This window comes from Pholcus phalangioides, unplaced genomic scaffold (genome assembly GCF_987345545.1).
Source record: "Pholcus phalangioides strain wild (caught in Gottingen) unplaced genomic scaffold, Ppha-v1.0 ptg000011l_1, whole genome shotgun sequence".
NCBI lineage: Eukaryota > Metazoa > Arthropoda > Arachnida > Araneae > Pholcidae > Pholcus > Pholcus phalangioides.
In genome coordinates this window covers 54776685-54794158 of record NW_028301604.1, presented here as the reverse complement: position 1 = coordinate 54794158, position 17474 = coordinate 54776685, and the positions used below count along the sequence as shown (strand labels likewise).

Here is a 17474-nt window from a genome sequence, read left to right as displayed (position 1 = left end):
ATCATAAATTCTCAGTTCATGACTAAAAATTAATAAATTACAGTTTGTCTAATTTTACTGTCCGCTAATGGGAACTGAAATACATTAAAGTCCTATTCCACGGAACTGGAATCAGAAAAGTGTTTGTTGACGGGAAGTATCCATTTAGAGGAGATTCCACTGTACAGGGTATCCTGTGCATGAAGCATCAACCTTTATAGGTCTAAATACATGTGTAATTTTTTTTGAGGGCAGTAGATAAAAATATTTAAATTTATGATCAATACAGGGTGCTAAGAAAAGGTTGGCACTGGTATTGAATGTGCACCAAAACTATCCTTATTCTAAGTCGATAAAAGTTCACAAAAGAACCATATCTTTGCAGCCAATAGTTCTGTATGAAATGGGAAATCAAATTTATATGATGTCGCATGTAGCATACAGAATTAGAACCAGTTTCCTACCAAGCAAAATTGCCTTGGACTTGATGCTCCTCTGCTTATACATGCAGCTTGGTGAGCATTAATTATTATTGATTGTAGGGCACTGTGGTTCCCCTTCTATGCACCAGATATGCATTATAAATTTTGCTTCACATTTTACCTAAAAATTATGGATCATAGGGATACGAGTCTTTAGATATGGTGCTTTTTTGGAGCAAGGGTTCTTGTTCTACATAGTTTACACAGTCTTAATGGGACACCTTGTAAAAACCAAATCTTTCAACCACTTATACATGAAAAGAATAAGAGGAAAGCAATGGAATGAACCTAATGAGCATAATCAATGGAATTTTAGGACAAATGAACAATTTACAATTAAGCAAAAGCTAAAATTTTACATGCACACTATACAAGAAAATCAGAAATAAAATATTTTACAATAAAATCTCATATGCATTACAGGCACATCACACTTAATCAAAAGGCATTACATCTGATTTATTATGCTCTTCTACCAGAGTGTAAAAAAAATTGATATTAATGAAAGCATATTAACAAAAGAAGCAAAACTAAAAAAAGACATATCTACAGAAATCATTAAAATGTCATTTACAGCCCCAGACCTACCAACAGAATTTATATAGCCTATATAACTCCATATATAATGTATAACATATATAAAAACTGTGAATATTTTTGGTAGACAAAAATACGTCTCTCACGAAACACATCACGCATTAGACATTATTTTTGCTCTGCCCATAGTGTATATTGCACTTTTCTAGCTTTCACCCTATAAATGGAATGGGGGGGGAAAACTCATTAAGAGATTTAACAGTCAAAGTACTATAAATATTATTACTCTTCAAACTGCAGGTTAATTAAAAAATTAATAAACAAATCAGATGCCATATGACATCAAAATATGCATGAAAACTTCTTGGAAAAAAAGAAAAAATTATACAAAAAATTATTACCTTGAAAATGAATTATCAAAAAGAATTGTGTATAAACCAGTATGTGTCAAAATAATGCCATCTTCTTTTTTCAAAAAATTGCTATTAAACAGATGGTCTTGTGAATTTTCCTCAATTTTCCTGATTATAGAAAAGGTTAAAGTCTGAAAAAAAAAAAATTGAATGAAATTTTTCCATTAGGTATAAACAGGTAAGAGATGAAGAAATGTGCAGCATTGAAACACTCAGCTTCAATCAAAAAAAAAAAAAAATTAAAATAAATAGTTTTAATATCATCCTCTTCATTCGAATTATACACATATACCAATCAGCTAAATCATTAGAACCCACCACACTACGCAATCAATTGTGCCTGACTGATGTGTAAAGGAATATAGAAATATGAAAGACAAATAACAGGGTGCTTGAGATACAAAGTTTATGTAATTTTTTTTAATTACAATTTTGTTGATTACATGTGCGCATAATAAGAAAGGCTGCCCATTAAAAACTTTTACCAGCAGCAGATAGTGGGTGGTCGGCTGAAGTGGGTTTTCTGTCGTTCCAATGTTGAGGCGTAAATACCCCATTAAAAGTCTCGCCGCAGAGAACAACAGGCCTATAACGGTACAAATCTTCAAGCATTACACTTCACTCATTGTTCAAAAACTATATAGCAGCACTATAACAAGCATTACACAGAAACAAACTTCATATTAACTTCACAGCATGCACACGTACATTCCAACATGCACCAACTCATTAGAAGTTCTGCAGAGGAATATGGACAAAGAGTGCATGTGTGGTTTAGTAGTAGCAGCAGATTGTGACGACATATTGTTAGGAGCCGTTCAAGTATTACGTCATCATCGATGGGGGGGGGGGGGGGTTTCCGATTTGCTGACTTTTGATGACAAGGGGGGAGGGGGGTTTGGATCATGCTTACGTCATCAACCACCCTTTATGAAAATATGAAATATTTTTAATGGCATCTTACTCTGTGCGCCAAAAACAAGAATAACCTTTCAATAGTTTGTGGGCACTTGAAGTAACATCCCCCCTATTGATAAGTGCCTTACACAGAGCCACTTTAGTGATCTCTAAATTTTTCACGGATCCAAGTGATCTGGAAATGTCTCCGGGCCGCTTAAGTGCTCTAGAAATGTGTCCGGGCCGCTTAAGTGCTCTAGAAATGTGTCCGGGCCACTTAAGTGCTCTAGAAATGTGTCCGGGCCGCTTAAGTGCTCTAGAAATGTGTCCGGGCCACTTAAGTGCTCTAGAAATGTGTCCGGGCTGCTTAAGTGCTCTGGAACTGTCCCATCCATCACTTAAATAATCTGAAAATGTGCAGCGAGTAATTTGAGTGATGTAGAACCTCACTAGGGGGAGCCACTTAAGTGCTCTGAAACTACGTCACATGTCACTCATGGGATCTCTAAATGTGTCACGGATCGCTTAAGTGTTTTGGAACCGTGTCCCGGGTCATTTAAGTGATCTGAAAATGTGCCACGGGCCGCTTAAATGTTCTGGAATTGTACCATGAGACACTTAAGCGATCCGTAAATGTGCTGCTTAGTTCATTTTCATAAAATTAGGTTTGAAGAGGGCAGGTCGCATCAGATAACCCCCCGGGCTATATTTGGTCTGCGGGCCAAGGGCTTTTGTGTGATTTATCATTATATGGCTTATAGAGGGTGGGTCGCAATGAATTTATTAAAGATAAATTTTGAGTTCATTGCCTTCAAATAACATTGAAATTAACAGAAATTTATTATAATAACATTTAAAGGTATTTTCTTCCGAAATTTAGATTAAAAAAAAATTTTTTTTGCATTAAAAAAATACATTTTTGATCATGCAAGGGGGGCACGGTGCACACACCCCCCCCCCCCTCGTGTACGTCTCTTATCCCACCAATATGCGTTCGGATTCAGAGGGGCAGTACTGATGACGAAATTTTGATGACGGGGGGGGGGGGGGGGGTCAGCGTTTTGCTTACTTTTGCTGACAGGAGGGGGTCAAAAATGGCTAAAACTTTGCTTACGTAATACTTGAACAGCCCCTTACATATTTTTGTAACCATCAAATTTTGCTATTACATCTGTCTTACAGCAAATTCCAGATGCGTAATTCACACATTTTCAGAATTTTTATCCAGAAAATTAACTGCAACTGGAAAAAACTATAGTACTTGCATTTTTTGTTACGTATAAATGTTTATTAGAATTATAAACAAAATATTTTCATTGATAACCTCATAAACTTCATTCATACAAGTAAAGAACCTGTATCTATTGATAAATATATATAACATGTTTATATAAGATATATGAACCTTAGCACTGCATGTAAATTTCCATCGTATTTCAGTAGGTGCTACATCACAGAGAATCGGTATTCCACAATGCATTCCAGCATTAATCCAAACTGTACCACTGATTCCTGCATCTTCTGTTGCTTTTATTTCATTAGTTGTGCGTGTAAGTGTTAAAGATACACTGGAAAATAAAAATATTTTATTGCAAGTACTTCATAGAAATCAGAAAAAAAAATTACAAAATAACTTTAAAAAAATAAGTTTTTTACCTCTACAAAAAAAGAAAAAAAAAATTAGATTAAGTCCCACATGCTCGTTTTAAGTCATACATGAACTCATTTATAATGAACAACATTTATATTACAAATTTTTACACATAACGAAGTTTTTCAGTATCACGTGACTTTCCTATTGTTCATATATACTATTTTGATTGCTTATAGCGAGCATTGATGTAAGCAAAGTACGCCTATAACAAATTTTCAACCCATTTTCAAACATGATATTGTCATAAATTTCTTTGTAATCTTATCTAAATCTTCTTATCTGTAAAAATTTACCTTTCTGAAACTGATGTCTCCTTTCTCTCCTTGGAAGACGTTTTAGAGCAGTTTTCGGCACTGAAAAATCCAATTTTTTCCCCATATTTTTCGCTGTTAAATCTTCATTTGTTCGCAAAAAAACTCATTAGGAAGAAAGGATTGAGGTTATTTATTCCCAAGAATCTAACCTCTAAACCATCTTAAGTGCATATTTGCCATTCCAATGCTAGATTTGGACGTTGGTTGTAGTGGTTTCATTGTGTGCAAATTAATTTTGAGAATGTCCATGTCCAAACACTACGCATTGCTTCAAAAATTGTAGCAATTCAGTTAGTTGAAAGCCAAAAATGAAAAAGAAAGTGAGGTATCAAAAAAAATTCAGGATTATTAGAAGTTTGTTATTTTTTCTTTAAATGGTTCAAAGAAATCAGATGGAAAAATTCCCCAGTGTCCATGCTATTACTAAAAGAAAAAGTATTATATTTTGCATGCTTTTTTGGCGAAAATGATTTAACACAAAATCTTAAAGTCCACAAAATTATCAAGGGAGAAAAAAAGCAATGATTAACACATACTTTTGTTGATATATTCAATAACGTGAGATTTTTTAATCAAATTTATTTTTTTTAAATCTTTAAATACATTATTTTAATCTATTCATTTTAAGGTGGCTCAGATTACTGAAAAATGTGTACCGCGAATGAGAAATGTTTTATTTTACTTGCAAGTTCACGGATAACGAATAGTTTCACTGTTTTTTCCGACTTCGTTATAAACGGGTCAGACTGTATCTTCAACTCGTCTTTCCAGAAGGAAATGTGATATTTACTAAAGTATAGCATTGTTGACTTTCATTTCACATGACAGTGAATAAAGGTGGACATGCAAAAGTATATCCCCCTCCTGTCAATTAAGAAGTCTATTAAGTAATCAGATTTGACTTGACTCAAAGATAGGTTAAAGAACAATTAGTAAAGGAAAATTAGAAAAAGAAACTTCAAACTTCTCCCAATTCTACTATCTAATTACATCATAGTCCAAAAACTGCCAAATCAGATTTTTGGTCATAATTTCACATGCAAATATTTCACAGCTATTGTTGTTGTAAGCACTCAGCATTCAAGATTTGTGCAAGGCCTGTTTTCTAGTAGCAGAGATTTAGTTTCATGCAAATAATATGGCAATGCAATTTCGTATCGGCGATTTGATTGAAACTGTAAGGTAAATGGCTACTGTTGGTATAATTAGAGAAGTTGATCATCAGTAGAAATTTTCTTCATTTTTAGAAAGAAATTTTTTGTTTATTCACATACACGTGATAAAAGGATGGGAATGAAGAATAACATTATGATTTGGAAGAGCAGTGTGAAAATATTCTTCTTTAATTTGAATATATGTATATAAAGGGTGTTTCATTAAGTAGGCCTACACAGTTTTTTAATTGCACATGATTTTTTTGTTTAAAGATTGGCAGCACTGTTCCTATCATTTTCGTTATCTATTATCACTCCGATTAGGCGGCCATTTGTTGTTTTCCATTTTCATAGCCAGTATTGAGCAACACATTCTTATTGTGAAAACTCATTACAAAAACAGGGAGTGCTACGCACGGACTGTTCATAAACTTTGCGCGACCTTTGGACGTGACAATGCCCCTACCGCAACAACAGTTTCAAGGTTAGCACAGAAATTTGAAGAATCTGGGTCAGTTGCAACCAGAAAATCACCCAGTCTAAACCATGATGTTTGAACACAGAGTTATCATTAATTTCAATGATCAGATGACTGCCGGCAGAGAAAGTGGAGGTGAACATATGCTCAATATCGTTTTCCATTATTAAATCGAAGTATATATTGCGTGAAATTAAATAAAATTTTAGAATTTTGCTTCAATTTTGGCTGATTTATTGCATTTTTAAAAACTGTGTACTTACTGAAACACCCTTTATATAGGGTGATTCACTACCATGTGTACTAACTTTTTAGAGAAGTAGGTGACTTTTTAAAGACACAATCGGAATCACATAGCAATGCAGGGTAAGAAATGCATTCATCATGCCAGTGTCCAAAAAACACAAGAAATGAACAAGCAACACATAAGTGAGGAACATTATTTTATTCATCAAAATGTAACAATTGTGATATCAAGAGGAAGTGTGATACCACAGGAAGTGTTCAACATTTTGGCCACCAGCTGTAACACAAGCCTGACATCAACGGCACATGGACTCACAGACGTTTTGAAATATGCTGGACATTTCTCGAACGGCAGTGGCAACTATGAAAATGTGTACAACAATATTCTCCTTGCTGCTAGATGTCTCATACACCAGATTTTTCAAGTAACCCCAGGAAAAAAATCCAAGGAGGATTTTTTCCTGGGTTCTGGCAACCATTCTGGCTAATCAATGGGATCATTTGATCATTTTTTTGTCGCACCACGGTCATTTTCTGCACACGAGGGCTAATTAGACCGGGACCTACAATTTATTGCCGATTCCGAACGGCGGGCTTCTTTTTATACTCGTCGAGGGGTTGGTACGCTAACCCCTCGATGGGGGACTCCCTGCGGTAGCAATGTTTTCTGTGGTCATGTCGCCGTTTCTGTTGTACCCCTATGTCAGGAAAGTTTTCTGACAAGGACGAACCGGGTATCGAACTCGCGACACCTCTGCATATCCTTTGGTACTTTAGGCGAGTATCTTATCGACCTGGGCTACCGCGCCCCTCAATGGGATCACTACAGCAGATCCACTGTTTTCCAAATGTGTTATTTAGGTATGCTCGAACCCCACTGGTGAAACAGGTTGGGACTTCATCATGCTGGAACTACATACCATGGCGCAGCAGCTGCTCGATCTGCTGGTCATTGAGTTCATGCAAAACTTCCTCCAAAAAATCCTACAACACCATCCATTCAAACTAGGCAAGAGATATAGCCTTATTAAGTGATCCCCTATGATGCCAGCCCCAAGCATTGACCGCAAACCAGCGTTATGCTACGCATATTTGTGTAGGATGAAGAGTAGTCCACCGCCCATAAATGTGAGTTATGTGTATTGTAGCAACCTTCTCTGTACCTACTGCTAATGGCATGGGTGCAATTAGTTTGAGTTCAGGATCCTCCAGATGATGATTTGGAAAAGACAGCAGTGAGTAGTGATTGCTCATTTGCTGTCATCTACATGATGAAGTACCATCTTTTCCATTTCAGGGATCAGTGTCATTCGTCCCCGATTCACGGAACGTCTCTTAAAGGAACCCTTCATATAATCTCTTTGATGTAGCTGTGCAAACACCTGGTGGTGTGGAATACGTCTCATCAAGTAGCAATCCCAGTATAGGTGCACAGCGACTTGCCAGTTACAATCATGAGCTCCATATGCTAGATGGATATATGCTAACTCAACATATTTGTCTGACCTTCCATCCTACTATTTCTGTAGTTTGGTTGTCGAATGGCAGTTCGCCTGCGCAGATGTTTTACCGGCTCCCCAACACCACCCTTTATTGCGTGACGAATACATTTCTGACCAGGCATTGCTATGCGATTCCGATTCATCTTTGAGTCACCTATTCCTCCCGGAAGTTCGTACACACAGAAGCTAATCACCCTGTTGTATACCTACTCTATAATATAAAATCACAAACTCGAAAAGGGCCTGTTGCTAAGCAACCGAGTGACGGAAGTGGGTGAAGTTTTTGAGTGACGGAAATCTGTTACGTTTTTGTGTTACGGAAGTCGGTTACGATTTTGGGTCAAGTATTCATTTAACTCTAGCACATATTGGGACCCATTTGACCCATCGGGACCATGTTATGTGCATGTACCGAGAGGCTCCCATATCCTACAGCAGGGCCCTTAAGCTGGAATTTTGATGGCGAGCCCCCAAACCAGCTTTTCAGGGCCCCTCTGTGGTTAATTTATAGTGTGAAAAATCAAAAAGTGATAAGAATCGTTCTGGTCCTGTCAGCCCTGCTCTTGTGGAGGGGAGGGGGGGTCATGCCGAGAGGTCTGTATATGTATAATATACATATAACAACAGTGCTCCCAACACACAGGGTCGGGGTACCCGGGGGGATTGTACGTATACCTTCATGGGAAAGTTAAAAGTTTTCATTTCCAGGGGCCCTTGATGGATCTCATTGTTTTCTTGCTGCTTTAACGTTGAAAAATTTGCGATAGCGGAAGCACAAGATATATCCAGTCTGGGGGCTCCAAAAAATTTGCGAATTCGGTCACGGGTAGTTGCGTGGGTGGTCCTGGATTTTATTTGTTGGTAAAATGAATACAAATGAAAATTTTTCATGGCATTTGCACCGGGGGATGACCGACAAGATTCCAAGTCGGGCCCCATGTTTACAATACAGGTTTCATTTTAGGGGCCCTGGATGGATCTCATTCTTTTCTGTTGTAGAATTTGCAACAGCGAAGCCCGAGATAAAGCCAGTCTGGGGCCCCAATAAAAGTATGCGAATTGGTGTCCTGGGTAATTGGTTGAGGCCCTCGATTTTATTCGTTGGTAAAACGAATACAAATGAAAATGTTTCATGGCAATCGCAGCGGGGGATGACCGACAAGCTTCCAAGTCGGGGCCCCCACGTGTACAGGTTTCATTTTGGGGGCCCTGGATGAATCTCATTCTTTTCTGTTGAAGAATTTGCAACAGCAGATGCCCGAGATAAAGCCAGTCTGGGGCCCCACTAAAAGTATGTGAATTGGTGTCCCGGGTAATAGGTTGGGGGCCCTGGATTTTATTCGTTGGTAAAACGAATACAAATGAAAATGTTTCACGGCAATCGCAGCGGGGGATGACTGACAAGCTTCCAAGTCGGGGGCCCATGTTTACAGGTTTCATTTTGGGGGACCTGGATGAATCTCATTATTTTCTGTTGCAGAATTTGCAACAGCGGATGCCCGAGATAAAGACAGTCTGGGGCCCCACTAAAAGTATGCGAATACAACGGGCAACTGATTGGGGGCCCTAGCTTTTATTCATTGGTAAAACGAATACAAATGAAAATTTTTCATGGCACTCGCAGTGGGGGATGACCAACAAGCTTCCAAGTCGGGGCCCCCCTGTTTACAGGTTTCATTTTGGGGCTCTGGATGAATCTGATTCTTTTTGTTTTTTAAAATTATACAATTTGCAACAGTGGAAGACCGAGATAAATCCAGTCTGGATTTCCCACTAAAAATCTGCGTATTGTGTTCCCGCTACTGGATGTGGGGCCCTGGATTTTATTCGTTGCAAAATTGAAAAAAATGAAAAATTTTTGTGGCCCCTTACAGGGATGTGTCCGACAAGCTTCCAGGTCAGTGCCCCATGGGAATGTTGATAGGTTCTAATTCGGGGCCCCTGGATGTATCTCATTGATTTTTGTTGTTTAACATTGTAAAATTTGCAACACATCGGTAGCCCGAGATATATCCAGTGTGGGCCCCACTAAAATTCAGCGAATTGAATCTGGGGCCCCAGTTTCTGGGGGTGCTTGATGAATCTCATTTGTTTTTTGTTGCTTTATCATTATTTTTATTAAAATTCGCTTCTTCAGTAAGCTGGTGCTTTCACACGTCTCTTTCCATAGCACGCTGATGAAGTGGGACGAAATAAACAAGATATGTTGTGAAGAGAAGTGGGGGGGGGGGGTGTTTGGCCGCCAAAGGCAGCAGGGGGGCAGAGCCCCCCAGTATATAATAAAATCAAAACTAAAATATATATAATTTTATGTATATACAGGGTAGATACTATCGACTGCCCAATAATTACACATGTGATTAATTGTGAAAAACTAATATGGAAAAAGTGTTTTCAGCTTTTTGATTTGACCAATAATTATGGAGTTATAAAAATTAAAAATTGCTGACGTCACTTTTGAATCCTGCCAAATTCTCTGTAAGTGCACCAAACGTATCACTTGGGAGTTTTAAGCTGATAGCAATGCACAACCCTGAGCGTAATCAAGAAAGCTAAAGCTGTGCAAACTATTTTTTTTTTGTCCTTTTCCTCAAAAAATTTCACTTAACAGTGAAGAAAAAAAAAGTAACACATTTTGGCAAAAAAGTTTTGATTTTGGAAAACAATTTTTCCAGTAGATCTTGTTTGGCTAACACTTTACAAATCTGGTGATAAATTTGCCATTACAGTGGGGCGAAGGTAACATGTAAAATAACAAGGTTAACATCCCTCTACACAAAGAAGAAAAAGCACTAATCATGAAAGAAAATAACTAAACTTGGCTTCTAACGAGGATGAATATGGCCAATTAAAGGCAACCCGTTGCATGGGGAAAATTTTTTTCAGTTGGGTGTTTGCTGCATATAACTGACCATTAGAAAATTGGTGTATCACAAAATTTCAAAACTTAATAACTCCCTTAATATTTGTCCCATTCTAAAATGGAAAACACTTTTCTATAATAGTTTTTCACAAGGAATCATGTGTAATTATTAGGCGGTCAATAGCATCCACCTTGCATATATGTATATACATATGATGGAGATGGCAAAAATTTCATCTGAATTTTAAATTTCATAATGTACATAATTCGTAGCTTGTGTTCAAAATCAATTAATAAAAGGAAAGGAATAACAAAATGTAATTTACCTCAAGTCAACATTTGTATCTAGGTACATCTTTTCATCCAGTGATGCATTGTAAGGACTAGAATTTGATAGTGAATTCTCAATTTCTTCATCAGTGATGATATCAAAGTTGCTGTTTCTGTCCAAATCTCTATGACGTTTGGTTTTCTTTTTTGAATAAAGCCTAAAATTAGAAGTAAGGCAATGCAAAACTAAATTCAGATAGGTTCAAACATGGAGATAATGAAATGTATCTAGATAAAAGGATTTAAAAAAAAACTTATGAGAATACACGCCAAAGTGATAGCATATAGTAAATGTTTTCTGCAGGTTTTTAAGCTTCGAGGCCCGAATGCACACACACACAAGCCAGTCTCCAATTTAAAAAAGTCTCTCCGCAGAGAGCAGGCAGACCTACAACACGATACTGGCATAACACAAAAATTCAAGCATTCCCACCTTTACTTCAGAAAATGGAAGACAGGTGGCAGCATGAACACAAAACAAGTGCAACTCTACATCAGATATGTTACAGCCACACATTCACTCAGAACATACATTCCGGCATGTGCAGATTCGATAGAAATTCTGAAGAGGAATGTGTACGAAGTGTATGTACGGTTAAGTAGTAGTAGCATATTGTAAAATAAGAACAAAATCTTTCATACTCAGGGCTGGTGCCAGGCGACAAAGCGGCATTCATTTATTGACAGATTCGTCATGTCTGTGTTTACTTTGGCAGATTTTTACACATCAAAGTCATTTTGAAGGGAAAGTGTGAGAGGGTGAACAAGTGCAGATAAATATAAAACTTTTGAGTGTTGAAATGGCTATTCAACTCTTTTACTTCACCTCCAAACAAACAAAAAAATATGCACACACACACACCTACCTCTTTTCCTGTACTTCCAAAAAGTGCTGCTGGTCTCTACAGAAGCTGATTTCTGAAATGAGGTTACTCTGCTTCTCTGTTTTGGATCATTTCACTCTTTATCAACATTTTCCAATCCTCAATTCAAATACTCTTTTGAATCCAAACATGCAAAGTTTCGAGTCATCTCAGGAGCTCCTCCCCCCCTTCGGCCTACACTATACTAGAGCTATCTCTATAGTATGGTGTTCTTTTGGCTTAAGAATATCTTGACTGCCCATGTTACTGAAAATGTCAGACAGACTCCTCTTCGAAACAAGGTGCCATAAAAATTTGTTAGCTTTGTGTCATTTTACTGTGGTGGTCTTCACAATGCTTTGAAAGATAATATAGCTTGTTTTGACCTGACTTATTCCCCCTATTCTAATTTGATGGCCCAAGGTATTACCAGAAATATCTACACTATATTAGCACCAAATTTGCCTCCAACAAAGAACACCTAAAATTTCTGGGTTATTTATTATCTGTGTCCTTTCTGTGGGATTAAACTACTGGTTCTCAAACTTTTGTCAACTAAGGAACATGTTTATCAGTGGCTCCCTCAAAATACACTGCTCAAAACAATTAGGGGGAGCAAGCAAAAAAGTGAATAAAACCGTGCGAGACAGCCACGTATTGGCATACAATGGATAGTACACGCGTATCAATGTGCAATCCAGAAAAAAGATGTAAAAAAATTTGGAATTAAGCTTTCATTCTTTGAAAATATGGAAAAAACATGAAAAGATGATTTAGGGCAACAATTTGGTTACATGTAAACGATAAAAAAAGTACTGTTTAGACATGATGCATGAGTTTTAATAGGGCGTGTGGTCTCCTCGAACAGCTAAGACTGCTGTACACCTGTTTGCCATGGATGCGATGAGGTTATCAATCAGACTTTGGGGAATACTGTTCCACTCCTCAAGAAGTGCAATCTGCAAGTCTCGGACAGTAACAGGAGGCCTTGGTCGCGCAGCAATGCGTCGTCCAAGCATGTCCCAAACATGCTCGATTGGATTCAGGTCAGGAGAGCACGCTGGCCATTCCATACGCTGTATTGTTTCAGCTTCAAGCATGTTCTCCATCAGACGAGCTCTATGTGGTCAGGCATTATCATCCTGGAAAACAAAGGAATCTCCAATGGCTCCAGCGTAAGGGATGACATGAGGTCGCAGTATCTCGTCTGCATACCTTCGGGCCGTCAAAGTGCCATTCCGAATGATATGCAGGTCCGTGCGTCCGCCTATGCTGATTCCACCCCATACCATCCAACCAGCTCGTCTGTATTGTGACCTTTCACGAACGAATGCGGGGTTATTTCTCGTGCCCCTGTCCCTCCATACCAGAACACGTCGGGTGTCACACTCGAGACTGAATCGGGATTCGTCTGCAAACAGCACTTGGCTCCAATCATGTTGCTCCCAATCTCGCTGTTCAGCAGCCCATCTTCTTCGGGCCGCACGGTGGCGTGGGGTCAACGGATCGCAGACCATTGGCCTACGTGCATAGAGCCCTCCCTCGTGAAGCCGATTACGTACTGTTTGGCTGGACACCCTTCGTCCTGTTGCCAAGAGCAACCGTCTTTGCAGCTGAGTAGCATTCTCTGTTCTGTTTCGACGGGCTGTTAACCGTATATACCGGTCATCAGTTGCTGTAGTGGCGCGTGGCCGACTTTGCCCTGGTCGACGTCTAACATTTCCTGTTTCTTGGAATCGATTCCACAGCCTTGCAACAACACTTCTGGCGACTCCAACAGCGTCCGCGACACTACGTTGTGTTTGCCCGGATTCCAGTCTGCCTATAACACGCCATGCCATGGATTATTCCGGTAAATCACGTTGTTGAGACATCCTCAAGTCACCTTGTCTCAAAAAAACAATACTGCGCAATCGAATTTCACAGTTACGGCAGTAAAACAGACGTTTCTGCAACAACCCGATTTCTGCCCTTATCTCCTTTTTCTGGTTTTTGACGTCATGAACTTTGATTTCCATATGAAGTTTTCTTCTTCCGTTTCCTGCTAGGCTTTAAATTATGGATGATTAATTTTATGTTAGTTATCGGTATACATCTTTGCGTAATTTTGTTAAAACCATGTGCTCCCCTAATTGTTTTGAGCAGTGTATCCTTCTACAAACCCGTCAAATTTTATAATTTTTTTTGCCCCAAATTTGCTGGTCCCTTTTTCCCATAAAATCTCCAATGCCAAATTTTTTACTTCTCCCCTTGATATTCCCCTTGATATTGCCTCCAAATTCAATCTGGCTTTCGCTTTTGTTTTCTCTTCCGATCCCAACCTTCCTCAATACTCCTTTTCCGACTTCCTTCATAACTCCAGTCCGGTTTTTTCCTCCAAAGAAGGGTTTTTGAATCTACTGAAAAAATTGAAACCGCACTCCTCTGGCCCATATGGGATCCCAAACCATATTCGAAAATTCTGTGCAAATGAAATTTCCAACTATCTTTTAATTATCTTCAACGTTTCATTGAATACCTCTCGCTTGCCCTCTGACTGGAAAATTAATAAAATACCTATCCACAAATCAGGTCCTCCCTCTAATACCCTGAATTTTAGACCAATCGCCATCACCTCTACCTGCTGCAAACTTATACAAATACAAATACAAATACAACGCCACAACAGGCAAATTGCCCAACGAGGTGGCTGACTTAAGAACATCATGGATCCCCGAGCCCTACCTAATACTGCTACATCACACATGCACCCCGCCCACACCCCCCCCCCCGCGGAACCCCCAACGAATCGGTGCATGCGGGAATGTGCGTGTGCGTGTAGTGAAACCTGACGTGAAGTTTTTTGTTTCTCTGTAATGCTTGTTATGTGTAGTGCTGCCATCTGCCACCAGTTTTTTTCGAACTATGAGTGAAGTGTTATGATTGAATGATTTATCGTTGTAGGACTGTTGCTCTCTGTGGCGAGACTTTTTAACGGGGAGATCGGCTCGCATTTGCGCCTTGAAGTTGGGAACCACAGAAAACCAACTTCAGCCGACCACCACTGTGGGGTTCGAACACGGATCCTCGCATCGCGAGTCCGTCACTATAACCACTCGACCACCACAGCGGCAAAAAAGTGTAATTATTTAGAGGAGGGTGAATTTGAACCCATGTACCCTTAACTCTTCCCATCTCTAACTCCGTTTCTTACCAACCCACCACTACAGCACTTTCCGAGCACACAGTTGCCAAGGAAACCCATTTACACCTTGACTCAATTAACTTCTTTTTTCCTAACCAACACAGCTTTAGATCATCATTTTTAATTTCCACCCAATTAGCCCTTTTCATTCATGACTTATCTAATGCTATTGACAACAACCTACAAACTGATATCGTATACATGGATTTTTCCAAAGCTTTTGACAGGGTGCCCCATAGTAAATTTCTTCTTAAACTCCAAAACCTTGGCTTATGTGTTCAATTACTGAAATGGGTGGAGGCCTTCCTTGTTGATCGCAGTCAGTTTGTCTGTTTCAAGGGCCAAAACTTCTCATATCTCTGGGTCAAGTCTGGCACGCCTGAGGGATCAGTCCTCTCCCCCTCTATTATTTCTAATTTATATTAATGGCCTACCATTATCAATCAATTGCTCCATCAGACTTTTCACCGATGATTGCATTATTTATCAAAGAATTTACAGCAGATCCGACCAAGATTCTTTCCAGCACAACCTTAACACTATATTCAAATGGTGCTCGTTTGGCAACTACCCTTAAACATCTCCAAAACAGTCTTCATGAAACTTACCCGTAAAAGATCCCCCTTGAATTTCTTTACTCAATTAATAATTCTTTAATCACAGAGGTTTCCCACTACAAATACCTGGGTGTGATAATTTCTGCCGACCTTCACTGGAACCGCCACATGGATAATATATTTCAAAAATGTCTTCAAAAACTTATTTTCCTCCATTGTAACCTCAAATATTCCACCCACCACCTCCGACATCTATGTTTCCAAACTTATATTCTTCCTGTCCTCTCCTAGGCCTGTGAAATTTGGGATCCCTATACACAAAGCAATATAGATAAGCTGGAATCTATCCAAAATAAATCTACCGGCTTTATTTTAAACTGCTGGTCTTCCTGTTTCCATCACACACCTCAAATGCTAACTTAATATCCCCCCCCCCACTTACCTCCCGTAGATATATCACTCACCAATCATTACTTTTCAAAATTATCCACGGCTATTTTAACATTGACACTAACCACATTCTAATTAAATCTTCACATTTTTCCAATAGACTAAGCCACTCCCAAAAATTGAAAGCTTTTTTGCATCCACAGATTGCTTCAAATTTAGTCCCCCCCCCCCCCCGTACAATTATTGATTAGAACAACCTTCCAAATTCTGTAGACTACTTCAATCTCTGATTTTGAAATGTAGCATCAATTACCTATGTCAAATCCCATCACTGCACCCTCTTGTACAGGCTTCAACCAAACAATATTGTATAAATAAATATTTAAGTGCCGGGTGGTACACTTGAAATTCTTTTCAGTGGGAACTATGGTCCAAATTTATTGACAAATAGTCTTTTTTATGCAATAGTGGTTTGATAGCCATTCTCGGGTGCCAATGTAAGCCCGGTGCACACCAGGGTGTTCATGAACACTGGGGAAGTAGCGTACACAGGATATTCTTGGGGGTGGGGTGTTTTCCATTTTTACCCTTCCCGGAGGGGGGTTCTGTTTTTTTACTACAAAAATTCAGCATAATATCGGGAGGGGTAGCCAAAAAAACCCCATTTGCATACATTAATGCACTTGGGGGTCGAAACCCTGTTTTAGAGGGCTGAAAAGTTGTTTTTGCCCAGGGCTGCAAAAAACTTGAGATCGTCCCCAAAATAAAAAAATACACTTTTCGCCTTCTTCCTTAGAAAACAGAATTAACAGGGGGTTTATGATTGGTCATAACTAGTCCTCATTAGTTTTTTGAAAGGGTAAAAAGGAAAATTCTTTTCGGTGGCCATGTGTAGCCACATCTTACGCACAGAGTTAACCACTAAGAGCATTGAGTTTACACTTTTTCCATTAAAAATTACAAGGAGTAAGTGGCGTGCCAAAATGGAGCGTAGCTCCGGGAAACAGAGTAGATTTTTGTTCTTAGTTGCAACCCTACTTATGCACCTGCTTCATTTTGGCCTGGGTATCTGAAACATAGGTTTCTGAAACTCTGAGAGATGTTCAGTTGCATGTGAATGTGTGGTTTGCTATAACTTTTCGGTCTACATACACGCGTTGCACTATTAGGAAAGTCTGGTGAGGCGAGAAACGGACCAAGGATTTCGCGATCCAAAATACATGGTTTCCCAGAGTAGAGAATACTGTACATTTTTTCTAATTGCTCCTTGTTAGATGGGTAAAAAAACAGTGCCCGAGTGCACAGGATCCCTGTTCAAAAAGGGGGGGGGCTAAAAATCTTAAAAGACATTATTTCTTACGTCAATATTTTTAAAAAATATGTAGAATGTTGGCAATTTGATTCCATGTTTTGAATGGGGAGGGGGGAGTTGGGAACCCGCAGACAGCTCAGCCCTTTCTGGTGATCACTTCAAAAGAAAATAACCCCTTATGTTTTTCACTCCCTGTAACGAAGGGAAACACTCTTTTTCTTGTTAGAAAAATGGGGTGATGGAGGGAGATGACTTTCTCAATTTTCTTTATTTTTTCCCTCACTTTCTGAACAAAAAAAGAGAAAGCAAACTGCCCTGT

General features: G+C 39.0%; 1 protein-coding gene across 3 annotated transcripts in view; it reads right to left on the bottom strand.

The window, feature by feature from the left end:
* Positions 1 to 901: 901 nt before the first annotated feature.
* Positions 902 to 17474, bottom strand: part of LOC149080580 (uncharacterized) — a 32797-nt gene continuing 16224 nt past the window's right edge. For 2 of the 3 annotated variants that reach the window (XM_089239715.1, XM_089239718.1), the window contains exons 11-14: positions 10846 to 11007; positions 3714 to 3876; positions 1400 to 1542; positions 1040 to 1215 (exon numbers count right to left, since the gene is read on the bottom strand). In XM_089239715.1, coding sequence (XP_089095841.1) covers positions 1167 to 1215; positions 1400 to 1542; positions 3714 to 3876; positions 10846 to 11007 — 517 coding nt within the window. In that variant the 3' untranslated portion in view covers positions 1040 to 1166. Of the gene's footprint in view, positions 1216 to 1399; positions 1543 to 3713; positions 3877 to 10845; positions 11008 to 17474 lie in introns of all 3 variants that reach the window. The other variant, XM_089239716.1, reaches the window with a different exon arrangement.